The sequence below is a fragment of the Corylus avellana genome, chromosome ca8, assembly GCF_901000735.1.
Source record: "Corylus avellana chromosome ca8, CavTom2PMs-1.0".
NCBI lineage: Eukaryota > Viridiplantae > Streptophyta > Magnoliopsida > Fagales > Betulaceae > Corylus > Corylus avellana.
Window position 1 is genome coordinate 419,682 of NC_081548.1, and position 27,602 is coordinate 447,283.

Below are 27,602 nucleotides of genomic sequence, written 5' to 3' on the forward strand. Positions count from 1 at the left end.
TTTTTTAATAAAAATAAATTAATTTTTTTTTTTTTTTAGAGTATAATCTGGTGTAGTTGAAATTTTGTTTGAAATATAAGTCTAATGAAATTAAGTAATGTGTCAACTTTTTATTAGTGGCACAAAATGTGACTTTTGTCCCCATATAAGTTATTCTCTATATATATTATATATATATATGATAATATATCGACGCGTAGTATACATTATTCAGATACGCCTCTTACTTTCTTCTTCTTCAATTTCTCAAGCGGTGAAGCGCTATGTTCCGCGTTAGCAACAACCTGGTGGGACTCCTGAACTTGCTGACCTTCGTGCTCTCGATCCCGATCCTCGCCGGCGGGATATGGCTGAGCCACCAGGCCAACTCTGAGTGCGAGCGCTGGCTGGAGAAGCCCGTGATCGTGCTCGGCGTCTTCCTCATGGTGGTGTCCCTGGCGGGGCTGGTGGGCGCGTGCTGCAAGGTCTCCTGGCTCCTCTGGTTCTACCTGCTCGTCATGTTCCTCCTCATCCTCCTCCTCACCGTCTTCACCATCTTCGCCTTCGCCGTCACCAACAAGGGCGCCGGAGAGGTCGTCTCCAACCGCGGCTACAAGGAGTACCGCCTCGGAGACTACTCCAACTGGCTCCAGAAGAGGGTCAACAACACCAAGAACTGGAACAAGATCAAGAGCTGCTTGCACGACAGCAAGGTCTGCTCCGACTTCGCTAACAAGTACGTCAACGTCAGCGTCACTAAGTTCTACACCGAGAATCTCTCCGCGCTTCAGGTATACTTCTCTGCTGGTGTTTTCTTCAAATGGGTTTTGATTATCTTTTTGTTTTTGGGTAGTGGGTGTGGGATTTCGGTCTTCGATTTGGGTTCAATTTCTTCATTTTTTTTTTTTTTTTTTTTGAATCTGTTTGATTGAGATCTGATTTATGTAGGTTTAAGCACAAGTTTATGTCTTGCAGTGTTCTGATTTTGCACGTGGTTGTTTCAGATTTAACTTTTTAAGCTAATTTGTTTGATTTCTTCTGGGGGCTCTGCGATGTTCTTCTTTTAAAATCTTTCATGTGCTTGTTAAAAGTATGAATTTTTAGTTGAACTGGGTTTGAGACTATTTTCTCTTTACCTCTTCTCTTTTTATCTGAATTTTGGTTGGTTCGGATCGTGAGTTTCGATTTTCTTTTGTCTTGGTTTCTATGGTTTCTGCCCAAAAAGATACAGTACTCTCCTAATATAGGAGAGTGAATTTCTTTCTTCTTTTTTTCAACCTTTTGTTTTGACTGCATTATAAATTCGGCATCTTTTGGATCATATTTCTGAAATTGTGAAGGGTTTGATGTTGTTTTGTAAATCTGCTACTTGTTTGAAAAAATAAATAAATCTTTTCAAAAAGTTAGAGGCCTTTTGAGCAAAAGTTTTGACTTTTGACTATAGGATAATAAAACTTTGTAGTGTTCTTTTATTATTTATCTTTTTCCAAAAACTGTTCCGCTCTTGAGACTTTCTGAAGCGTCACTACGTTGTACGGGTTCATGAACACGCACCTGCTTGGATTTCTTTTGAATTATCATCACCTTTATTATAATATAATTGTAGCTTTAATTATTTGACTAATCAAAATTGGGTGCTCGATCTTTGAAATTGGAAATATTACTGTACACAGAAGATTTACATATTCATTGGTTATTTTTTACAATCAGTGCCATCCTATGGTGGGTTTAGGAGTCAATTTGCTTAATTCAACTGTGCACTGTTTGGTTCATTGTTATGGTTTATAACTAATGAATTCTGCTGCTACTTAAATTTGTCGTCCCTAGTGGCACAATAGTTCATAATTCCATCTTTTTGAGCCATTGTTTTTCTGAAAGGGTTGTAAAACTATTTTAGTAGATGATGCCTGGGACTAAGTTTATGAATTACTGAGTTGGGTTGATTAATTGGCTTCTTGGAAAATGTGAAATCTATATGCAGTTGATGATGCCTAGGACTAATTTATATAAATTCTCAAGTTACACAGATTTTTTCCCCTTTAGCGTGTTTGCTCAATTGTGATTTGGATTATCTTCTATTAGCAAAGTTTTTTTTTTTTTTTTTAATTTCCGGTATTACTTCATCAAACTGCATCATGACTTGTGGTCTGTAGAAGCTAATATCTCTGTAGAGGTATTAATTGGTCAAGCTGATGGAATTGGATCTTTAAATGCATTTTGGTCCTTTGTTGCCCCAAAGAAAACTCTTAACTGTTGTATGATTATCTAGAACTATCACGGATTCAGTTTTTATTCTCACCCATTGGGACCTTTCTTGTTGTCATCTCGTATACTGCTTGACTTGGGTATTATTCCAATGCATTTCATATTTAAAAAGAATTTTGTGTAAAACTAGTTGTAGCTTCCATGAGGCAAACTTGATGTCATTAGCTAGATTAGAGGGTTACTCAGCTGCTTGAGCCAGGGTTTAGAATTTCATCACATATAGAACGAGTTCTGCCAGGACCCCTTACAATTTTGGAGATATTTTGTTAGAAGGATGGTCAAGCTCTAGATGGTTCCCTTGTGTTCATATAACATTAATTGGGCATATGGACATTTAAGAAAATATAATCCAGTCATTCCTAGTAACACCCTCCAAAAGGAAATTTTAGGGACCAGAACTAATGCACAGATCTTGTATGAAAACGTAACACCCTCCAAAAAGGTGGTGCTTATTATTAATATATTTTTTTTTATTAGCCTCCATTTTTAAGAGATTAAATGAAGATGTGTGCAAGAATGTGGCATGTGTGTTTCTGCATGATTTAGATTGCAATGAGTGGCTTAACTCATTGTACCGATGAATTTATATATGTTGTAGTGATTTTCACAAATTTAACCTGCCTTCCAATGTGTTGGTTGATCTGCAGTCTGGTTGCTGTAAGCCATCAAGTGACTGTGATTTCACCTACGTAGGCCCAACTAACTGGACCAAGACGACTTCGGGTTATTCTAACCCCGACTGCAACGCATGGGATAATGACCCGGCTGTTTTGTGCTTCAGTTGTGAGTCGTGCAAGGCTGGATTGTTAGACAACCTTAAGAGTAACTGGAAGAAGGTGGCTGTTCTCAACGTTATCTTCCTTGTGTTCCTCATTATTGTCTACTCTGTTGGGTGCTGTGCCTTCAGAAACAACAGGAAAGACAATGGTTACTGGAACCGGCAGTAGAGGCTGCTGCTGGTTTATGAATTTATTATATGTTAAGTGTGTTACTGTAGAGTGGTTAGCTAGGTGGGCTGCCTCCCTCTTTTTTTTGTAATTTGCTTTCTGTAAAGCTTTTTGGCTATTCTTAGTTATATTCATACAGTTTGTCATGACTCACATCTTGTTTCTGTCCTTGCTAGTGTAATAAGTATTGCTTTTGTGCATCGTTGCTTCAACGTTTGTATCTCAAGGATTCTTGCTTAAATTGAAAATTTTCAAATGAGGGAATGATGAACCTGTCCGTCCAATAACAAGCCAGCCAGTCGAACAATTTAAATTGTGAAAATTTCTGACTTGACAAGTTTTCTTGAGGGGTCTGTTTGATAAATGGTTTTGACATGATTTTGGTATAATATTATTTATTTAATTTTTATTTTTATTTTTTTGTTATTTTTTACATCATATCAATTATTTTTTATTATTATTTAAATAAAAAAATTATAATAAAATAATTTTTTATATTTTTTATACTAAATATCTTTATTTTTTTTACTTTTTAAATAATAAATATTTTTATTTTTCATTTTTGTCATATCAATAATTTTTGTTATGGTATGGAGCCAATCATAACGAAATCGTTTACAAGTTGAGAGATAGATATTTTTGTATTTTGTTGCGTGGATGTGTCTGACAATGGTGGGTATGACGTGACAAGAGCAAGTTCCAGTAGCTGGGTGATCATAAAGTTCCTGTACTGCATCTGACATAATGATTACAGGCCTTTGTTTTAATAAGGAATAAATATAAAACTAAATAATGAAACGGATAAGACTGTTTGAAGTTAATTTTGGGTCCAATTTGTAATCTTAAATGGTTTCCTGTGGTTAAGGGAATGAAGTAGAAGAAGGGTAATGAAGATGTCGCTGTAACAGATTGTTGAGTTTGTGGTTGAGAATGAGTAGTAATGTTTCATCATTCTTCTGGACATTTCCGAATGTGGGATAAAAAGCAAACGAGTAGTTGATTGCATAGGAGACTGGTTGAACAAAACACACTTATCTGGCCAAGATATTTCTTGCACTTGTCATCAAAACTCTCTTGACTGGTACATGTGGGCATGTGGGCCTTATTTTTATTTCTTACTCCAGCTACTGATTTTCAGTGGAGAAATCCAATCGATCGATCAAATGTAGCAGCATCTGACCTGGCACTGTGTGTTCATTTTCTACTTGCCAAACCATCTTTTTCTTATTCGTGACATGCATCACGTTCAGGGTCATTTTTTTCTCACAATGACCATGATTGGGACCAATGAATGTTTATGTGCTCTAATTATCTTCTTTATTGAAAAATCTGCGCCTTAGATTTTTATGTTTGTCTTTTAAAATGTCTAGGTCCTTATTATTATTATTATTTTTACCAAAAAGAGAAAAAAAAAAAATAACGAGAACGAGAGAGAGAGAGAGAGTGGAGCACGGGAGCAGGGAAGCTCTTGCCAGCACGCTGAGGATTTTAAGAATAGAGCTCCAAGAACACCTTTCACATATCCTTGCTCAAAAAAAAAAAAAGCGACATGAATAAGAGGATGAATTCTTAATTACAGGAGACTTATGTCCCATACAAGCTAAAATAAAGATCGAGTGCAATGAGTCACCTTAATTATGTGCAAAACAATAACTTATAAGAGAGGATTCGATAGAGCCCACTTGCTTGGGTAGGTAGTCTCCATCGGAGCCTCATTGCACCCAACCACTAGTCATTAAGCCATGGCGTGTTGTATCGAAATTAATTGCTCAAATTGATTGCAATTTTGACAATGCTCATCACATATTAACATTTCAAGTAACCTCCGAAGGCCTGTTACTTTTGGTTGGATGGGCACTGCTGGCTAAATGCTGGCCCAAATTTTCAGCCATGGGTTCCGTGCTCAAACAAGCCTATCTTCTCTTAACGCCCTTCCCATTCCACAGCATTCAATTGATTTTTTAGAGGCTTGTAGAAGCACTAGTTTTCCTTACTAAACAAATGAGGCAGAAGGGGACTAAACATGCCTAAAGTAAAGGCCCAAGCTCCTCTTAACTTTGAAGTGAACAGATCGATCCTACCTAAAGTGACAAAAAAGCATTGTACTTTCAGGTTCTTGCCTAGGATCAGAACTTCCCTTTGCAAAGACATCAATAATTATTCAATATTTTGAGAATAATATGGTTATCTCGCATAAGAGTGGGATTAGTCATTTGTATTCGTGTATCAAGTTCGGGCCCAACTCATTTAATTAAACAGGTCAAATCCGTTAAGCATAATTCACTAATTTCAATATTCATGTCAAGTACGTAAATTGTCTTATTGCTAATGTTAAGAGGAAGAAATATTATTCCAAAACATATCAAATAATTAAAAGAGGGAACAGATTTAATTTATCTCTTAACAGAAGTTTTTTCTTCTGCCTAACATAAAAAGTGAAGGGATTTTTACTCATTTCTGATTCATATTAGTTTCATCAACATCACTTGATTTTCTTGACAGTAATGGTTCTTCCATATCAACTTTACTACTACTCTTCTCTGAAGATTCATGTATCAACACTTGCACGATCTTTGCCTGATCATGTTGCAGCTCTGGAACAGCCTCTTGTTTGATCATTTCAAGGTCTTTGGCTTTACCCCAAAGCACAACATACAAACCAATTATCACACCAACAGCACCTAGCAAGCTGCAGCCAAGGCAATTTTAGAACAAAACGAACCAAAACTTGGTTAGATATTCTACATTTCCTCGTCTACAAAGCAACAGAAAATAGTGATATATTACCTTCCAGTATATAACTCTTCATGTAGAAACAAAGAAGATAGAATGGTTGTGATGACTGCATAAAGGATTGAACATTGCAGAAAAGAGGGGACCTCTTTGTGATATGCACCAGGCTTGAACAAAAAAGGTAACTGCAGATCCAATTCCCTATCCATAAAAATATCAGATTGAGCTATTTTGATGGAAATCAAAATGTATACAACATGATGAGTGATGATAGTCATGAAAAACTCACTACTTACTGCATATAAACAACATCCAAATTCAACCATTGAGTGCAGATACCATGCTTCTGGGTCATGCTCTAATAGTAATGCAAACATTGCTGATTGTAGCATAGCCATGAAAAGCATCCAAGCAGATGAGCATAAATGGTCAGGAACGTTTGCTGAAATTGGGACCTGTTTGAAAATTTAGACAGAATTCTAAAAAATGAATAATTTAAGTGAATTCGATTAGAAAACACCTGCATAATCACCCAGAATGACCAGAAACAACTGCATCCAAAGAGATATAAACAACCTAGCGGCCAATTATCGCCAGTGCCAAAGGCAGCTATTGATGGTGGCAATATTTCTGTGTTTAATAGCTTTGGTCCTTTGAGCAAGGCCATGGAAATGGCTCCACCAACGCAGAAGATTGTCCCTAATATCTTGGCAATACCTCTCAAGCTTCGGATATCAACCTTCTCCATTCTAATCAATTCAGAGACTTTTAAAAACATGTAAATAAATAGCTTCTACAGTTGATCTAAGAGAAATTTGAAAGGAAATATCCGTTACAATAATAATATCAGTTGGCACCCAGATTGAACTCAGAATACTAAGAGAAATCATAACTTTAAGCTAATTGAGTATGATATGATTTAGCTTGTGGTGAAACCGTACAAAATCATTCTATTCTGTTCCAATAAGTAAACAAAACAAATCTGTTGGGTAGCATGGTTTGAATTAGACTTCAAGCATTTGATAAAAATGAGATCATTTTGAAGTGTAAGGCTCAGTTGAGGCACCTTTTTTGCTCTTTTTATTCCATAGTAATGGGACGCTGATCTTAATGATGGATAAGATAGTATTATGGAAAACATCAAGCACTATTTCAGGCATGTCCATTGTCAGAAGAGAAATGTAATATACTTTTATCGCACTTTACTGATGTGGTCTCCAATCCGCCATTGTTTCAAAAAAAATTCCAAAAATAGATTAGTAGTGTCACATCAGCAAAGTAGGATAAAAGTATGGTGTATAGCGTTATTCTTGTCAAAATGCTCTGGAACTCAAGTTGGGTTTGTGCATTTACCCCACAATGGCTGCCATTACAAAGGTGATTGCAGGGATCAGATTAGTCATGGCACTTGTTGCTGTTGAAGAGGCCAAGTATAGGCCCTCAAAATAGGCATTCTGATTTGCTGTCACTCTATAATGAAAAACATGAGACACAAAATGTCAGTAATCTTACCACCTTATGTTATTAAATCAAGAACAAAAATTCCTAGAGAACTCTACCCAAAAAGAGAAGTCACAAATATCAAAGAAAAGCTCCTTAATCCCAACGAGATCCTCCCAGAGTTCCTCCTGCCAACAGAAGCAAGCATGAAAGACACACAGGAGAGCTAGCTGCAGAGAGAGAGTGTGTATTTTGTGACTACCTTCTTGTGAAGCAGGCTATAGGAGCCATGACCAAAGTTGCTACTGCTTGCCTGTAGACCACAAAGATGCTGGGGCTCATTCCTTGCACTAAAGCAACTCTACTAAAGAGAGCAAGCCCTGCATAAATGAACTGTAACCCAGCCATGGCCATTGCAGGCTTGTAATCATCGAACACACCCATACTTTTCTTGTCAAAAGATTTGGAGTAATGTAAATTATGCAACATTCAAAGCACCTCTTTGACACCCTTAATATAGCAACAAACAATCATGAGAGGGAGAGACAGAAGGGACCAAGAAAAGACTAATGCAATATATACATTGATCGGTAGCCGCATCTTTAGAAAGTTATAAAATAGTTTAATTTGTGGCGTCTGAGTTGGAGAGATTAGAATGGGATTTCTAAAGCTTTGTGAATGGGGCAAGGATTGGCATTGACACGACGTAAATTTGGAGCTACTCTCTTGATGATATTATACTTTAAGTGCTTCTTTTGTCTTTTTCTGTGTTAATGTTTCCTCTTTTCTTGTTTGGAGTGAGCATTTTAAATTAAGGAAAACATGCATGGGTCTCCATTAAGTCTATCTTTAAGGGAGAATAGTGTCATATGAGTTCATATTTATTTAACCCTTGGGTTTTTGTTTGATTTTAAGTTAGTTCTTGATTAATTTTCAATTTCAACAATCAAATTCTTAGGTTTTGTCTAGATTTCAAACAAGTTTCTTTATCATTTTATCTTCGAAGTGAATGATTTCTTATCTATCAAGTGTGTCAAAGGACTGTAAATGAACAGTTCAAGTTAATCGACTCGTATAAACTAGACTCGAGTTAAATTCATTTATTAAACAAATTAAATTTGAACAGAAATTTAGGAAGGGGCCCGGGGTTGCCGTGCAGCCACCTTGGCCCCATCTATTATTGGGGGGGTGGTTTATGTTATTTTTCATTTCTTGGTAGTTAAATATCTCAAGCTCCTCTATTAATCTTCTTACCTTATAAATTTGCCTGTGAATATCAATAGGAACTTGAAAGGGCATGAAGCTTGTAGCCAATTGAAAGAGAAAAGAGATAGCTTGTTGACTTGATCCCAACACAAAATCACACATTATATTCTCCACATTCCACACTATAAACACACATCCAGTAGAAAACAAAGAACCATCATATGAGCTTCGAGGCCCTTCTGAATATGTGAATCATTTCAATCATAACATGATAAAGTCATTGTCCACACAGACCTATCGCTAGGGCCGACAATTTTTTACGCGACCCATGAACCCAACACGAATTCAACACAAAATTAAAGGGTTAGGATTGAAAAGTCTGATCCTTTTAATTAAATTGATTAGATTAGAGTTGACATATATAGTCTTATATTTATACCTTGATACAACCAAAACCCGACATGTGAATACAAATTGTCTCTTACCTATCAACACTTGATTAGCCAAAACCAGGAAATAAAACAAGAATTAATTAATGACATATCCCATTTGATATTGATTTATCAGACAAAAGGGGTTCCTCCAAATCAATTTTACAACTTGTTTTCTCTGAAGAATCATCGATCAAGATGTTCACATTCCTCGCGTGCATCACCATTTGATATTGATTTATCAGTCAAAAGGGGTTCCTCCAAATCATGTTCACAACTTGTTTTCTCTGAAGAATCATCCATCAAGATGTTCACATTCCTCGCCATGGCCTCATCATTTTGGAGCTTTTTCTCTCCCTTGATTTCTACAAGGTCTTTGGCTTTACCCCATAGCACAACATATAAACCAGCAATCACACCAATGGCACCTATCAAGCTGAAAATTAAGCCATACTACTGGATCTTAGTGGATCTCCAAAAGTAATTTATCCGCATTGATAATTCAAACGAAAAACACATCAAATAGCCAAGAAGATGAAGGGAGAAAGAAAAACTGACCTTCCGGTATAGATCTCCTCATGAAGAAAGATAGCAGCCAATATGGTCACAACAACTGTGCATAGAGGATTGAACATTGCAGAAAAAAGAGGACCCTTTTGTGATATGCACCATGCTTGAACAAAGAAGGAAAGCCCAGATCCTATAATTCCCTACTCATATAATATTCCAATTTCAAGTGCCATTAATATTTTTAGTCAAATTAATGTCATTTCAAATAATAAGCAATCAAAATCAAGTTAACTACGTACCGAAAATAAACAACAAGAAAGTTCAAGATTTGAATGTATGTGCCATGCTTCTGGCTCTGGCTCTGTAAAAACTGTAAGCATTGCTGATTGCAATGTGGCCAAGAAGCACATCCAAGCTGATAAAGATAAGAGATCAGGGCAGCTTTCTGAAGCTGGAACCTGTTAAAAATAATGTATATATAGATTTAGTGATCCGAGTTTATCTCATTGAAGAGAATTTTAGAGGTAAATACCTGCAAAATCAGCCATAAAGACCAGCAACAACAGCTTCCAAAGAGAAGAAGACAACCCAGCAACCAATTCTCAACTCCTGAACCAAAGACAGCATTTGCCGGCAACATTAATTCAGCGTTGAGTAGCTTTGGGCCCCTAAGCAATGCCATGGACACTGCTCCACCGACACACAAGATTGTCCCTGCTATCTTTGCAATACTTCTCAAGCTTCCAAGCTCGATCCTCTCCAATCTAATGATGATCAAATCAAGAAACATATACATGTCAAAACTTTGGAAATGAATAATACGTCCTAGCTACTAGCCTACTAGGGGTGGCAATTTGTGTTCATGTGTTGCTTCATGTCATGTCGAGGTAATAAAACTATATATATAGACAAATCCTAATTCGACACGTTTAATTAAACGGGGACGATTCTAATCTGTTAATTAATTTTATGTTGAGTTAATCGTATCGGGTTTATATACTTACTTACCCAATAATAGATGCAAGTACAAAGGTGATTGCGGGAACAAGATTGCCCATTGCACTTGCCATGGATGATGATACTAAGTACATACCCTCAAAATAAATGTTCTGGTTGATTGCTACACTGCAGTAGATGCAAATAAAAAAGGAAAGAAAAGAAAATCTTAATTAGTAGGCTTTCATCATTAACCAAATAAATAAATAAATATATATATATAAGTTAAGAAGACAAATAGTGATAGAAATCTACCCAATAAGAGCGGCCAAAAATATCCAAGAGAAGCTCCTCAAACTCAAAGAACACCTACTGGACTTTCTCCTGCAACAAAAGGCCAAGTTATATGCATGTTAGCATGGGTGAAAGAGAGAGAGAGAAGAGTTAATTTAGATATAGAGGAGGTACCTTGAGAAATAAGCAACGGGTGCTATAACCAAAGTTGCTATGGCTTGCCTGTAAACTACAAATACCCTGGGACTCATTCCTTGCAGTAGGGCAGCTCTGGTGGTAAGAGCAACAATTGCATAAGAAAATTGTAAGCCCACCATAGCCATTGCAGGCTTGTAATCATCTGCAATACCCATAACTACCTACACTAGCATTCAAATCATTAGAATTAATGCTTCTGACCTCTTGCAACTACTGCTGCATGACACAGCAACATATCTATATATATATATATATATATATATAGAGAGAGAGAGAGAGAGAGAGAGAGAGAGAGAGAGAGGCTGCTTTGTATTTTTATAGACTGATAAAGGATGTGAGTTGGTGAGTTGTGACAAATACTTTCCTAGGAAAAACAGGGTTTATGAAAAGTGCATATTTATGTGAATTCTGAGAAGTATGTTGTAAAAAAACAAGAGTGGTGATATGTGCAGATTTTAAAAATAGAAATAAAGCTGGTTTCTTTAGGAATTAGAAGTGAGGGCCAACCATAGATGTGAAGGCCAACTATGTACAACTCACCCCAATCTTGAATATCCTACCCCTTATGGCCATTAAGACTCAATATTTTACTTTCTTATCTTTTGATTTAAGTTCGTTTGGATTTGTGATTTTCAAAACGTACGATTTAAAAACACGATTTAAAAAAAAACAAAGAAGTAGTTAGGCTCATAGAGTAATGCTAGAAGTCACTCTTGTGTCCTTCTTGTGTCACTCAGAGTGACACAAAAGTGACTTTTAAAATTATTTGAGCCCATACCTATTACTCTAAACAAGTGCTTTGAATTTCCTCAAATAGTAGGAAACCCTTTTTGGCCCTCGAGATCCTCTATTTTCAAATATCTTTTTATTCACAAAGTTTTAGTTGCTCGGCAACAAAGTTGCAATTCATTCAATCATATACTCGACGAACTACGTTTGATCCCATACTCAACAAACTTCAGTTAAATCTCATTTTAAAACCAGCTTGTAAGAAGAAAGTGCTTAAGAATTTGTATACATATTATTAATATTAATTGCACTTAAACCATATAAGACACAAAAATTGTATCAAGCATGTGATTCTATTATACGTGGAGACATTGATTCCCATCTGGTCATTATTCGTTTATTAAAGAGATGCTCAAGTCACAGCTCACAAATGTGTTGTCAACCTAGCTAGCTTACTAAATTAGTTGGCATAATGAGTAATGGGTTTTGGAGCTTTCCTCATAAAGATGGAAGATCTTATCATATACAAGTAAAAAAATAAATTATAATACATTAAAAGCCAGGGTGTTCATGTGACAGGATTCAATGGGATCTGCTGAAGAAGAATCATAAAATCAAAACCATATGGGCTGACTAGGAGTACTGTGATTTCTGTTTCATGGCTTCATTGAAAATATGGGTTAATTTAATGTTGTTATACCATGGATATGCTATCCTTCATTTTCTCTCTCATTTACTAATAAACCTTTTTGTTTGGAAAATAAAAATTTGCTGGCACTGCCACGTATGCATCGTGCTGTGATAATCACAACCATGTATGTATACCTTGTCCGTCTGTTTCGACCTCATCAGAAGGAATAATTTGAATGAGTTTTCATGCTTGTGAGTTGTGATGATACTTACAAACTCTTACACCCTTCTTTCTTCATCGTAAAAAGGCCCACGCATTCCCAAGTACACATTTCAACAGAAAAAGGGCAATAGAAGACCCCATATTGCACCCAAATGGGCTGCCTGCATAGCTTTTTCGGCTTTGTACCTAAATCTTCTAATTTCTACTCTGTTTTAAACTCTCGTTATTTTAGGGAAAAAAAAAAAAGAAAAAAAAAAAGAGAAGAGAAGAAAGCAGGAACCATAAGAGAAAAAAGATGCACATGAAATGGTAATCATGAATATGTCATTTATCATGGCACTTCCATCCTTCTATCTTCATTCAATTCCCCAACAATTCTCTTCCAAAACCAATGCTCCCTCCACACTCTATCCATCTGCTCTATGGGCATGTTCTTAGTCTCCGGCAACAGCAAGAACACAAATCCAGTCATCACTACCACCCATCCCCCAAAAAAGAAGAAAATCCCATATTTGAAGTGGCAAAGCATAGCAAGAAAAGTTTGAGCAACCATGAAAGTAAACAGAAAGTTGACTGCCACTGTAATACTTTGCCCTGCTGATCGAATTTCCAGAGGAAAAATCTCACTTGGAACCAACCATCCTAGCGGCCCCCAAGACCAAGCAAACCCAGAAACATATATACAGATAAAAAATATGACCAAACTTGCATACCCTTTGCTCATCCCACCATAATCTCCAAGTTCAGCTGCCATCAGCCCACCAACCATGGCTTGTGAGAGAAACATCTGAATTCCCCCAATTGTGAACAGAGCTCTTCTGCCAAGTTTATCCACTAAAAGCATGGATACGAAGGTTGCGCAAGTACCCAAAACCCCGGCGATTATGAAGGAGGACAAAAGTGAAGCACTTTCACAGAAGCCAATTGTTCGAAAAAGTAGTGGAGCATAGAAGGAGATGACGTTTATTCCAGTTACTTGTTGGAAAAATGGAATTGCTATTGCCATCACCAGTTGAGGCCTATACTTTTTCTGTATGATTTTCTTGAATGGGTGGTTAATGGATTTTGATATGGCACTTGCTCTGATGAGATCGTCCAGTTCTTTTTGGACATCATCGGTGCCTCGGACACGTTGAAGCATTAGCTTGGCCTTTTCATGGTCTTTGCTGTTCTGGATTAGGCTATTGGGTGTCTCGGGGAGAAATAGTGCACCTATTGTAAGGAGTGAAGCTGGGAGTGCAGCCATGGCTAGGGAGATTCGCCACCCCCAGCCACCCTTAATCTTCTCTGTACCAAAGTTGATGAGATTAGCTGACAGGACACCTATGCCAACGCAGAGTTGGAAGCCAATGTTAGTTGCTCCTCTGTAGTTTGGTGGTGCCATTTCTGAGAGATACAAAGGGACTGACTGCAAAAACAAGCAGATATTTTAGGACCTTTCTTTTTGTCTTTTTTGCTGTAAGGAATACTCAAGAAAGAGAAAGTTTGTATACCTGGTTGGCAAAACCAACACCAATTCCAAGCAAAATGCGACCAAATATAAGCATGTACACATTAAAAGCTGCACCATTAAGGGCTGAACCAGCAAGGAATGCAGTGCCTCCTACAAGAATTGATGGCTTGCGCCCAAAGGCTCTAGTGATTGATGAGGCGAATAAGGAAGCAACGAGGCCAGCGATATAGAGTGAGGATGTGAAGGAGGTCAGAAGTTGGCTGTCAAATTTGCAGTAGTTGCTAATCTTTGTGTCTTCTTTCATCTTACTGTACACTTCTGGGAAGAACTTCTTCAGAAATGGCTCCATAGAGGTCACTCCACCTTCACAGTCAAATTGTTTGAAATTAAACTTATTGCAGCCGGTTTGTGTTACTGCAATCTTAATTATATGTATATAAATTTGTAGGCACCATTTCCTTACAAATTAGTTTTTAAGGGTAAATTCTACTTAAAATTTGTATCATTTGGTTCTAAGCCAATCAACACATCAAGCTTAAAATTAAATGAGTTGCGACTTTGTAGTTGAGTCATGAAGGGGGGCGACCGTGATCTATATAGAGGTTTTGTATCTGTGCAGTTTATTAGACCATGATCGATATTGCTTGCTGATAAGAAATATTCTAGCACGCGTGGGCTTAAAACTCTCCCTTGATTGTCTAGGCCAGAAGCGGAACCCCCATGCCATTGGGTAGTTCCAAATTTTTTATTTTTTATTTTTTATTTTTTTATTTTTGTCTCCCCAAACTAAACATTCTAGTTCTAGTTCCACCCCTGGCCTTGGCCAGTAATCTTGATGGCGAATTATTACAGAAACCAAACCAGTAATTAAGATCATCATCTTCCACAATATTCAAGTTATTACAGATGAGCATATATATGGTTCCTCAATGGGTGGTGGCTACCATTTTATAGCTAGGAGAAAAATAAGAAGAAGCTAGAAAACTTATTTCGTTTAATCCTAATGAATATGAAAGTGAGAAGAAAGGGACCTGAAACTCCAATGTCGTAGCCAAAGAGAAGACCTCCCGTGGCAGCAACCACACAAGATAGGACGACAAAGCGGGTCATCTTCCCATTATATTGCCCGCCTTCACTTGTTATGGATAACCCAACTGCCATAGCTGATAGCTTGCTTGCTTCTTCCAAACTCGTACACACTACACTCGAACACCAAATAGAAAGAGATCGAACTAAGTTTTTGGGTTGAGCTAGCTGAGCATACAAAAACTAAGCGCAGTCTTGTCTGAAAAAAAATTTCAGTGTGGGTGGAAAAGTCAAAACAAAATATCTCTGTTTTCTCTACTCGTCCAAGCATGTGGATTTGAGCATGACAATTGCAGGGGTTTGGTTTGGAGTGATATGGGCTTCGCTTCAAAAATCTGCTATAGACGGTCCTTTTTTTTTTTTTTTAGGTGTACATTATCTTCTCATAGAAATACAACATGAAGACAAATTTATCAGCAAATTTACGTTGTCCATGAAGAAATTCATAATCAAATGGAAAAATAAAATAATATTGGAATTAAAATAAAAGAGACAAAAGATTTTTATGGTCTATGATTTACATCCACAGAAATGTAATCTTAATCAAATCTCTTAATTTATTAGACTAATCTAATCTTCATCAATCATAATCAAATCCATAACTTTAAGGCTATTCAAATATACTAAATAGTCCAACACCAAGAAAATCATTAAATATTTGTCTGTTTTTGGGTCTTAGATAAAAGGAAGGGGTGAAACACTTTGGGCGGGCTAGTTTGAGCCCTTATTGCAGATATCAAGTCCAGATTTATGTTATTATCTAGTTAATACAAAAGTGGCCAAGCCTGGTACAGCCCAAAATCTTTCCCAGATCAGATCAATTCCAGATGATGCAGCAGCCCCTTTGGTTGAATAGCTGTATTTTTTTTTTATGTATTGTATGGAACTCATTCTATAGAGTTATTTTTCTTTCTTTCTTTCTCTCTTTTTTCTTTTCTAATCAATATGGAAAAAAGGGTTACAAGGAAACAAAATCTATAGAGTTCCTTGAATTAATGCAAACGAATAGAACTTTTACATCCAAAAACTAATAAAATTTCAAACAAAATTTTATTCAAATACAGCTTAAGCATCCTCGATCGTTTAGATCTTAGGCAATACATATATTTATTTCCTTAAAGGGTTTGGTTAGGAATAACCCAAATTGGTGCAGGCGACACCAACAAAGAATCACTTGCTACATATCCGGGTATTGACTCAATTCTTTTGCTTTCTAAGTTGTACATAACATTGTCATAGATAATGAGTTATTCTTTCCAATAAAGAAGAAAGCTTCGTCTCCTATGCTTGTTACCTTAATCCATTTCAACCGTCTTTGATCTAACTTGTACACCACAAAGTGGGTCGTTTTATAATATTTTATCTCTTCGGGATCATTGACTTTTGGTTTCAATTTAAATCGCATACTAGCAAATGCAAATTCATTCTCATCATCTTTGGCAGTGAAGTAGCGTCACCAATCCAAATTTCTTGAGGACGACTTAAAACGTAGAATTTTCCTTCATAAGACATGACATCTTCAGCAAATGATGGAACCATTAACTTACTCCATTTCTTATCCCCACTTCTACAAAAAGCCAATTCTCGAAGCTCACTGTAAATGCCCATGCCTGTGAATTCATTAGAAGCAGGATTTGACAACAAAACAACCTTATCGACGAAATATCTTTGAAAGAAAGCCAAACCCCGTGAATTGTTTTATCATAATATATTCTATCTATAGATATCAAATATTCTTCATTCGGCATGTTAGGATCAAATCTCAAAACATCTGGAAAGGTGTCTAGAGGTGGCAGCTGAATTTTAGCCCTAGTGAACGGATTAATTAGACACAAATTCGGATACCCATCAACACCTAGTATCCAACCATACGACACCTAGTATCCAACCATACGATGATTGTCGCAACAACATTCCCTTTACTTCTGGAATGTCAAGGTTATACATCTTATTTTCTAATGGGTTAAGGAAACTAAAACGTGTATTTTCCCTCCCATTGTCGTGTGGGAGCATAAGCCATGGTACTTAACTGAGTTGGTGGTTTGGCATCTTTGGTAGCATGGATTTCAATGACTTACAAGTTGACTGCAATCGGACGTAATTAGCATAATCTATCAATCTCTTTCCAATCTCATTTATCAAATCCTGTGAAAGCTCTGCCAGTTGCCCTTCAAGTTGACTTTCTTCTGCATTATGAAAAAGGAAGTTATATGAATGTTCCCTGGCCTAAATTCTTAAATTAAGTAATGAAATAAAGCAATAAACAAATATGAAAGTATTTGAAGCTATAATCTCTATGATTCTGCTTTTCGTACCCATGTCATTTTTATATATAGATTGAGTTGGAGAAAGTTCCTCCAACTCAATTTGGAGAAAAATTATCTCCAATTCATGGTACTTTTCATGTCACTACTCAATCAAGATGGTGGGTGCAAATCCATTAATCCTTGAATAAATAAAGTCTATATTGAAAGAAGTAAAAAAAAAAAAAAACATTTTTAAAAGCAAAAGGGAAACACCAATCAAACAATAAATTAATCGGAGGAATGAGACAGCAAATTAATTAATTAATCTCTTAAATTTCTCAATTGAAATGTAAAGCGCGCAGTTTGTAAATTGTGGCTTCAAATGCTCATAATTAAGAACCCATTGATCCCATCATAGTTAAGGATCAAGCAATAAGACTTTCCGACTAGAGTCGTCAGCAACAAAAACACGTTTCAACTCCATATATTAATGCAGAAAATTAAAGAAACAACCGTGGGGTGTTTTTTTTAACAAATACAAGGTCGAAGAAGCAAGTCTGAAATTAAGGAATACAAGAAAAGAGAAAGTAATATATATATATATGAAGGTGAGGATGCATAGCATTAGCGTTCATATATATATATATGGCCTAATTAAGGGGTGTACGTAGAACAGTAGAAGTTGTGTTCGGATAGGAATCCTGTCCAATATATATAGAATTCAATTTCCACTCATTTTTGCTGATAATTTCACCCAGGTTTCTTTCTTAATTACTTGTAAAGGATCACTTGGATAAGTCATCCGTTGCTATATTTGAATTTTGTTGGTTTCTCTTCATGTAATTAATTTACCATCAGGGATCGATGTAGCAATTTAATACTTTTTTTTTTTTTTTCTTCGACATGTAGCAATTTAATACTGCTAGTTAACAAAACTCTCTTGATTTGATTTGAAAGTGGCAGTGCCATCACTGGGCTGGCAAATCAAGTAATCGGCTGGGTAGACACAATTACGACCTGTTAAGACTTGCGACCTAATTACTCTAGACATGAACACAACCTGTTTAGTTAAACGGGTTAACGGATTTGACATGATTATAACACGGAAAAAATCTGAATAACCCGACATGACCTGCATAACCCGTTTAAAATAACCGGGTCATATCGGATAGACACGATCCGACACGACCCGTATTTTAAACAGGTCACCCGACCCGACCCGATAAAAAACCCTTCATGAAAAATGGAAAAAATAATGTAATAAATTAATAATATACCAATGCCATTGTTAACAAATTGCCATTCAATAAAAACACTCACAAAGATTAGCAATTTTCAACTCTATACATATTAAAGTCCATTTCCATCATAGCAATAAAGAAAAAGTCATAAAAAAATAAAGCAGGAACCATAAGAGAAAAAAGATGCGCATCAAATAGTAATCATGAATATGTATGAGAAATGCAACCATGTATCATGGCACTTCCATCTTTCTATCTTCATTCAATTCCCCAACAATTCTCTTCCAAAACCAATGCTCCCTCCACACTCTATCCATCTGCTCTATGGGCATGTTCTTAGTCTCCGGCAACAGCAAGAACACAAATCCAGTCATCACTACCACCCATCCCCCAAAAAAGAAGAAAATCCCATATTTGAAGTGGCAAAGCATAGCAAGAAAAGTTTGAGCAACCATGAAAGTAAACAGCAAGCTGACCGCCACTGTAATACTTTGCCCTGCTGATCGAATTTCCAGAGGAAAAATCTCACTTGGAACCAACCATCCTAGCGGCCCCCAAGACCAAGCAAACCCAGAAACATATATACAGATAAAAAATATGACCAAACTTGCATACCCTTTGCTCATCCCACCATAATCTCCAAGCTTAGCTGCCATCAGCCCACCAACCATGGCTTGTGAGAGAAACATCTGAATTCCCCCAATTGTGAACAGAGCTCTTCTGCCAAGTTTATCCACTAAAAGCATGGATATGAAGGTTGCACAAGTACCCAAAACCCCGGCGATTATGAAGGAGGACAAAAGTGATGCACTTTCACCGAATCCTATTGTTCGAAAAAGTAGTGGAGCATAGAAGGAGATGACGTTTATTCCAGTTACTTGTTGGAAAAATGGAATTGCTATTGCCATCATCAGTTGAGGCCTATACTTTTTCTGCATGATTTTCTTGAATGGGTGGTTAATGGATTTTGATATGGCACTTGCTCTGATGAGATCGTCGAGTTCCATTTGGACATCATCGGTGCCTCGGACACGTTGAAGCATTAGCTTGGCCTTTTCATGGTCTTTGCTGTTCTGGATTAGGCTATTGGGTGTCTCGGGGAGAAATAGTGCACCTATTGTAAGGAGTGAAGCTGGGAGTGCAGCCATGGCTAGGGAGATTCGCCACCCCCAGCCACCTTTAATCTTCTCTGTACCAAAGTTGATGAGATTAGCTGACAGGACACCTATGCTAACGAAGAGTTGGAAGCCAATGTTAGTTGCTCCTCTGTAGTTTGGTGGCGCCATTTCTGAGAGATACAAAGGGACTGACTGCAAAAACAAGCAGATATTTTAGGACCTTTCTTTTTGTCTTTTTTGCTCTAAGGAGTACTCAAGAAAGAGAAAGTTTGTATACCTGGTTGGCAAAACCAACACCAATTCCAAGCAAAATGCGACCAAATATAAGCATGTACACATTGAAAGCTGCACCATTAAGGGCTGAACCAGCAAGGAATGCAGCGCCTCCTACAAGAATTGATGACTTGCGCCCAAAGGCTCTAGTGATTGATGAGGCGAATAAGGAAGCAACGAGGCCAGCGATATAGAGTGAGGATGTGAAGGAGGTCAGAAGTTGACTGTCAAATTTGCAGTAGTTGCTAATCTCTGTGTCTTCTTTCATCTTACTGTACACTTCTGGGAAGAACTTCTTCAGAAATGGCTCCATAGAGGTCACTCCACCTTCACAGTCAAATTGTTTGAAATTAAACTTATTGCAGCTGGTTTGTGTTACTGCAATCGTAATTATATGTATATAAATTTGTAGGCACCATTTAATTTCTTACAAATTAGTTTTTAAGGGTAAATTCTACTTAAAATTTGTATCATTTGGTACTAAGGTAATTAACACATCAAGCTTAAAATTAAAAGAGTTGCGACTTTGTAGTTGAGTCATGAAGGGGGGGCGACCGTAACCTATATAGGCTTTGTATATGTGCAGTTTATTAGACCATGATCGATATTGCTTGCTAATAGGAAATATTCTAACACGTGCGGGCTTAAAACTCTCCCTATATTGTCTAAGCCAGGGGCGGAAACCCCATGCCATTGGGTGGTTCCATTTTTTGTTTTTTGTTTTTTTTTTTTTTAATATACCTTTAAAAATTAACTTTTATGACCCCAAATTTTTTTTTTTTAATTTTTTTTTTTTATTATTATTATTTTAATTTTGCCTCCCCAAACTAAACATTCTAGTTCTAGTTCCACCCCTGGCCTTGGCCAGTAATTTTGATGGCAAATTATTACAGAAGCCAAACCAGTAATTAAGATCATCATCTTCCACAATTTGCAAGTTATTACAGATGAGCATATATATGGTTCCTCAATGGGTGGTGGCTACCATTTTATAGCTAGGAGAAAAATAAGAAGAAGCTAGAAAACTTATTTCCTTTAATCCTAATGAATATGAAAGTGAGAAGAAAGGGACCTGAAACTCCAATGTCGTAGCCAAAGAGAAGGCCTCCCGTGGCAGCAACCACACAAGATAGGACGACAAAGCGGGTCATCTTCCCATTATATTGCCCGCCTTCACTTGTTATGGATAACCCAACTGCCATAGCTGATAGCTGATAGCTTGCTTACTTCTTCCAAACTCGTACACACTACACTCGAACACCAGATAGAAAGAGATCGATCTAAGTTTTTGGGTTGAGCTGAGCATAAAATAACTAAGCGCAGTCTTGTTTGAAAAATTTTATCAATGTGGGTGGGAAAGTCAAAACAAAAATGTAATCTTGCTTGCTTGCTTCTTCCAAACTCGTACACACTATAATACAAAATGCTCTATAGAGCGTACACATAAATATAATCTCAATCAAATCCCATAATTTATAGGGATCAAATCATTATCAAATCTCTAAATTAAGTTAATCTAATCTTCATCAATCATATTCAAATCTATAACTTTAAGATCATTCAAATATTCTATCAGTCCTACACCAAGAAAATCATTTAATATCTGTCTGTTTTTTGGTCGATCTAATTAGATAAAAGGAAGGGGTGAAACTTTGGGCGGGCTAGTTTGAGCACTTTTTGCAAATATCAAGTCCAGATTTATGTTATTATCTAGTTAATGCAAAAGGGGCCAAGCCTGGTACAGCCCAAAATCTTTCCCAGATCAGATCAATCCCAGATGATGCAGCAGCCCCTTTGGTTGATTAGCTGTAATTTTTTTTTATAATCGGTGGATTCGGTTAAAATTTACTTGTATAATCTTATACTTATGTTTTGATATGACTCGAACCCGACACGCAAACATAAATTGTCACTCATATTTTTTATCATTACACCCCCACCCCCCAAAAAAAAAAAAAAAAAGAACCGGCCACCACAGACAGTGGTCTGGGAGAGAAACAAAAGAAATCTTGGCAATGAAAACCCCCATGGGAACCATGCACCTACTATTTAAAGGTATATTTAAAAAATAAATAAATAAAATTATGGAGGGGGTTTTAGGTCCACTCCTAGTTGAGGTGCCCACTCTTTAATTTGTAGTTGTTTTGATTTTCCGTAATCCGCTTCCCCTTATTTGAATAAAAATAAAATAGGTTAATTAAGCTGGATCTCTCTATGCTTTATTTGCAGTGTGAGATGTGATTATTCAGAAGAAAAAAAAAATTATTGTGAACGAGATTATTTTTTTTTCTTTTTTTTGTAGTGTGATCAACATGGAAAGTGTTTTTAATTAGTCCGAATAACTTAAAAAAAATGTTTTTTAAATAAGCTATTTTTGACTGCATAGTAGTTCTTTGTTTTCTTGGTTTTTTTTTTTTTTTGGTTTTTTTATCTCTTTAAAATTTCAAAAGTATGATTAATTATCTGCAAAAAAATAGAGGTGATTAAGCTTAATATCATGATAGATTCGGTGGGTGGGATTTCATTCTCAATAAAGATTTCCTAACTTCTTAACACTAGTGTTCATCAGAATAATTCCAAAAACCAAAGCATCAATATGCTGATTACGGTTGAAATATATCAACCCAAATGAAATCCTAGCTAGCCTAGAACCATAATCTGCGCAATTAGCAATATAATATCAAATATATATATATGCAATTATAGCCATTGGATGAGCAAATGATTTGTGAGAATCTCAAGGGATTAACATCAATAACCACCATTAACGGCAGGATCCATGGAAACATTTAAATATAATGAAAGATTAGCCGACCGGGACCCAATTCTACCGACAAGAAATTGTTTTCTACTGGCTAATAATATGATTGAGTGATAGCTAGGTGCCTTATCTAAGCCATGAGAAAATAGTCGAGAAGCAATGGCTGTGTTGCATTGGGTCAGTTCTATATATCTTTTGGGACCTCTGGTTCGGTTTTCAGATTTTTGTTTTCTCTATTATTTTATAGGTTAGATTGAGCGACAAACGTGCATACACCACCGAGGAAAAAAACAGCCAAGATTTTGTCGTCAAGTTTTATTGGAATCTTGGGAAAGTTTGCATTTCAGCAAAACATTATTTTTGAATGACATATAAAGCATATGTGAACCATTTAAAGTTTTTTAGTGTTCCTAAAAAGGGTATGTAAAGTTTTCATTTCTCAAGAATTTAGGGTCTTTTTTTCTTTTTACATCGGAACGCTTGAAACATGTCATCTATTAAAATTGTAGCATGTTATTGAGGCAGTTTGAAAGAATTTTCTTCCGAAAATGCTTATTCTTCACATTAGAGCAAGAATATGATAAAAATATACTCAATTTTCAACTATAATATGTCACATTTTTAATAGGTGACATTTTCTAAGCAATGTAAAGAAACCGCCTAAATTCAGTCATTTAAGAATCTAGAAATTGGTAGAATTATAAAGCAAAAAATTTGACATGAAATTCTATAATTAGTAAAATTATTAAGCAAAAAATTTGACATCTCAACTTAATTAATTAATTAGTATTTTAGTTTTCAATTATCAGATACTCTTAATTATTTTATCAATTATGAACTACGTACTAATTAGTTTGTAGGAGTAATTGCAATAAGAGTTAGAGTACCCAATTAAGCATATTTTCCTTGACATTTACGAGGATATATGTGCTAGTCTTATTAAAGATACGTACTACATATAATTACACGATATATATATATATATATATATATATATATATATATATATATATATATATATTGGTTTGTATTTTTTTTATTTTTTTTTGGAGAGAATGTTATATATATTATTGTATATAACATTATTACTATGAATATATATTAACCTCATTTGTCCTTTACGTACACCCGTTAAAATAATTAGAGAATATATGTATGAATTGAATACTGTATTTTAGTGTGTATTGAAATGTATACAAAGAGACATATTTATATTTGAATAAAAGCATGTTTAGAATTGCGTTTGAGATGCTTAAAAAGTGCTTTTAACACTCAAAAAGTTCATTTGAAGAAAAAAAAAAATATTTGTTTGGTAAAAACATTAAAAACGCTTTTAAGGGTTCAAAATGCTTAAAAATGGCAAAAAAAAAAAAACTTTTGACAAAATCTTAAAAATGAAGCTTTTTCTCAAAAGCTTTTTTTGACTTAAAAGCTATATTTCTCAAACCCAACCCCAAATAGGCCTCTAAGGCATAGGGCCAGAATACAATCAAGAATGAACAATATTACAGAATCAAATCAATTTTATATATATATCAATCAAAAAATACAGTGAATGTGAGAATATATTCTGAATATATTCTAAGAACAGCGATGCTTATATATAGCTCTCCATATTTTACAGCCAACATATATAGTCAATTAGTCATATAGAGCGTTGTTTAATTTTGGTGTAATTTCTGTGAGATGAATTCTACCGTGGGTTTAATTAGGACCCGAACTCTCAAAGCAAAAAGATTACAATTATAATAAGAAACAAAAGAGAATATTGAAGGAGGATTGTGAGCACATGCTTTCGGACCCTCTATAAATACTGCCAACAATAATCATAATCCAAGTAAGCACGAGTAGTGCATTAGTAATAGTGAGAGTATCCATGGCCAGAGTTCACGTGTCCTTTCTAGGCTTATCCCTTTCCTGCATACTAGCTTTCTTCTTCTTCTCTAAGCTCTGTTTTTGCTTCAATCCAAAACACCTAAACTTTTCAACAATTACAACCCATTGGTCTTCTGCTGGAGCTACCTGGTATGGCAGCCCTGATGGCTATGGAAGCGATGGTAATGTACAGAGAGAGAGAGAGAGAGAAAGCTAGAGAGAGAGAGTTTTTGAATTTTTGATTACTAATTGTATGTAAAAAATATATATATTATGCAGGAGGGGCTTGTGGGTACGGCAATACGGTATCACTACCTCCATTCTCTTCCATGGTTACGGGAATAGGCCCATCTCTGTACAACTCAGGCAAAGAATGTGGTGCCTGTTATCAGGTTTAACTTTTGTTCTAATTAAGCTGCAGTTTCAGAGCTTTTTTTATTATTTTTTATTTACAAGAAAAACTATATATATATGCCCTTTTCGCAAAAGCAAATATGCCCTTTTCTATTTATTTTTTCCAAGTCTATATGCATGCTTCAAATTCCTGGCTGACCTGTGCAAATTCTTTTATTTTTATTTACACAATAACTCTAGCATTTTATAGCTTCTTAAAAAAGTTTCATCCCCAACACTTGAAAGGAAGAATTATAGAGACAACTTTAAATTATTACTTATTATAAAATTTTAATTTAATATAAATGAGTGAATTTAATCATTTAATTTATATTTTAACAAATTTATAGTATTTGGACCAGTCTGATCATATAACACAAAATTATCAGGTCAAATGCACCAAACACCAGTCTTGCTCCGGCAAACCGGTGAGGGTGGTGATAACTGATTTTTGCCCCGGAGGTCCTTGTGCATCGGATACCGCACATTTTGATCTCAGTGGGACTGCATTTGGTGCAATGGCAATTTCTGGTGAAGAAAACAAACTTCGTGACGCAGGAGTCTTGGAAGTTCTTTTTGCACGGTATACACTCTACTAATTGTCAACATATATATACACAATTTTTTTATTCTTATAATTAATTATGGTTTTTTTTTTTTTTTACCAAGTAATATACCTTTAATTAATTTCCGTACAAGTTTTAAATTTGAACTTTAATAGTTTAAAGGCATGTTTGGGTATGGGTTTGAAAGACCTAAAAGTGTATTTAACATTTAAAAAGTCCATTTCAAAAAAACAAAAAAATTAAAAAAGTCCATTTGAAGAAAAAAATACCGATGTGGTAAAAAATAAAAACAAATTGAAAGCATTTTTAAGGGTCCAAAAAGCGCAAAAATGACCAAAACGCACTTTTGGCAAAAGCTTAAAAATGAAGTTTTTGTCAAAAAATATTTTTTGACTTAAAAGTTTTATTTCTCAAACACAAATTTAAACATGCTCTAAGGACCTTTCAGTGTGTATTTGAGTAGCCTAAAAGTGTGTTCAACACTCAAAAAGTCCATTTGAATAAAAAGTATCCGTTTGGTAAAAAAAATTGAAAGCGTTTTTAAGAGTCAAAAAAGCCTAAAAATTGTCAAAACGTACTTTTAGCAAAAGCTTAAAAATGAAGTTTTTTTCCAAATAATGATTTTTTACTTAAAAGCCATATTTCTCAAACATGGTTTAAATATAGTACGTGAGTAATGAACAGCTTAATTAAGCTGGATCTCTTTTATGCTTTGCAGTGTGGCATGTGATTACTCAGGGAAAGGCGTAGTGTTCCATGTGGATCAAGGGTCAAACCCTTACTACTTTGCCATGGTGGTTGAATATGAAGAGGGAGACGGAGATCTTGCTTGTGTTGATCTAAAGGAGGCCGGCTCAACAGGGTCTGACAAATGGCGCACCATGCAGCAATCGTGGGGTGCAGTTTGGAAGCTGGACGCTGGGTCAAGGCTACAACCTCCGCTCTCCATTCGCTTGACCTCCCAATACTCAGGCCAAACCCTTGTGGCAAAAGATGTCATTCCAGATGGATGGCAGCCTGGTGCAACCTATAGATCATTAGTTAATTACCTTTAAACAGGAGTTCGAATCTTATCGATCTCCACCATTCACTTATATTTCAATTAAATATTTAACGTGTCGAATATCACTTATTGTTTGAGATCATACGTAAAAGAAGTGTTAGAATATTAATTTAAATGGTTAAAGTCTATCGATCATTTTCTATCAGCTTAAAGTTTTGAAATAAATGGTGATCATGATTTAATATATATGTGTAACCTATATTAAATCATGATTGTAACCTATAGATCCTGGCCGGATCAATTGCCAATGAACAACAAGTATTCCAAAGTGGGGTTGGGGTTGGGGTTGGGGTTGGGCTTTGCCTCTAGTATAGCTTTTTCACAAAATTAGGTTGGAGGAATTTTATTTTATTTTATTTTTTCTTTTCGGGTGAATGAAATTTTCTTTAACACAAACATTACAAAAACCTTCCAGCAGGAATATGCTCGAACTCAAGTTACTTCAAAGCAACTTACAACAACGTACAATTATACAAAGTTATATTGACAAATCTCAAAATTCTGAAATTTAGCCTAAAGCATTCTTATATATATATATATATGTGTGTGTGTGTGTGTGTGTAACAAAAGAAACAAAACTAATTTCAAATACACAAAAGAAGCAACATGCAGACAACTTTACAACCCTAAAAAACAAAGACATAAAAAGAAAGCTTAAGAGTCAAAGACTATATTTTGAACTAACTTGGAACGAAAGGTTTTGTGAAAGCTTCAGAGTCATTGAAACACTGAGACAAAAATTTGAACTTTATGAAGAATCGTAAGCATACTTTTGTTTTGTATAATTGAAATCATATTACACCAAAGTGTTTTGGATATCGAATTAGCCCTAAAAACCTATTAAGAATTGCATGCATTTTAGACATATATATAATTAGTTTAATAGTTTGGAGAGAAAATTCTCCCGACAAAGAAAGACTTTGTCCCTAAGCATTATTTTCCGGAAAAAACAAAAGAGGTTAGCTTTAGCATTAGATTAATATCTTGCTTAGTTAATAAAAAATGT

At 35.7% G+C, this 27,602-nt stretch overlaps 5 protein-coding genes and 1 pseudogene across 5 annotated transcripts; 2 read left to right on the forward strand and 4 right to left on the reverse strand.

The window, feature by feature from the left end:
* Positions 1 to 195: 195 nt before the first annotated feature.
* On the forward strand, positions 196 to 3,403 carry LOC132190189 (tetraspanin-8-like). Its single transcript, XM_059605100.1, has 2 exons — positions 196 to 770; positions 2,892 to 3,403. The coding sequence occupies exons 1-2, from the start codon at positions 264 to 266 to the stop codon at positions 3,189 to 3,191; spliced, it is 807 nt and encodes a 268-aa protein (XP_059461083.1). The 5' UTR covers positions 196 to 263; the 3' UTR covers positions 3,192 to 3,403.
* Positions 3,404 to 5,642: 2,239 nt separating this feature from the next.
* LOC132190614 (WAT1-related protein At4g30420-like) lies at positions 5,643 to 7,808 on the reverse strand (annotated as a pseudogene).
* A 1,379-nt stretch (positions 7,809 to 9,187) lies between these two features.
* On the reverse strand, positions 9,188 to 11,094 carry LOC132189432 (WAT1-related protein At4g30420-like). Its single transcript, XM_059604173.1, has 7 exons — positions 10,916 to 11,094; positions 10,763 to 10,831; positions 10,520 to 10,636; positions 10,044 to 10,275; positions 9,811 to 9,969; positions 9,560 to 9,711; positions 9,188 to 9,437 (listed from the first exon to the last, which is right to left on the reverse strand). The coding sequence occupies exons 1-7, from the start codon at positions 11,092 to 11,094 to the stop codon at positions 9,188 to 9,190; spliced, it is 1,158 nt and encodes a 385-aa protein (XP_059460156.1).
* Positions 11,095 to 12,797: 1,703 nt separating this feature from the next.
* On the reverse strand, positions 12,798 to 15,346 carry LOC132189738 (hexose carrier protein HEX6-like). Its single transcript, XM_059604519.1, has 3 exons — positions 15,006 to 15,346; positions 14,015 to 14,337; positions 12,798 to 13,929 (listed from the first exon to the last, which is right to left on the reverse strand). The coding sequence occupies exons 1-3, from the start codon at positions 15,133 to 15,135 to the stop codon at positions 12,853 to 12,855; spliced, it is 1,530 nt and encodes a 509-aa protein (XP_059460502.1). The 5' UTR covers positions 15,136 to 15,346; the 3' UTR covers positions 12,798 to 12,852.
* Positions 15,347 to 18,780: 3,434 nt separating this feature from the next.
* LOC132190141 (hexose carrier protein HEX6-like) lies at positions 18,781 to 21,140 on the reverse strand. The gene is made up of 3 exons (XM_059605039.1): positions 21,011 to 21,140; positions 19,943 to 20,265; positions 18,781 to 19,857 (listed from the first exon to the last, which is right to left on the reverse strand). The coding sequence occupies exons 1-3, from the start codon at positions 21,138 to 21,140 to the stop codon at positions 18,781 to 18,783; spliced, it is 1,530 nt and encodes a 509-aa protein (XP_059461022.1).
* A 3,418-nt stretch (positions 21,141 to 24,558) lies between these two features.
* Positions 24,559 to 26,635, forward strand: LOC132190557 (putative expansin-B2). Its single transcript, XM_059605584.1, has 4 exons — positions 24,559 to 24,756; positions 24,854 to 24,966; positions 25,357 to 25,550; positions 26,252 to 26,635. Exons 1-4 carry the CDS (start codon positions 24,576 to 24,578, stop codon positions 26,586 to 26,588), a joined length of 825 nt encoding a protein of 274 aa, XP_059461567.1. The 5' UTR covers positions 24,559 to 24,575; the 3' UTR covers positions 26,589 to 26,635.
* The last annotated feature ends 967 nt before the right edge of the window (positions 26,636 to 27,602 follow it).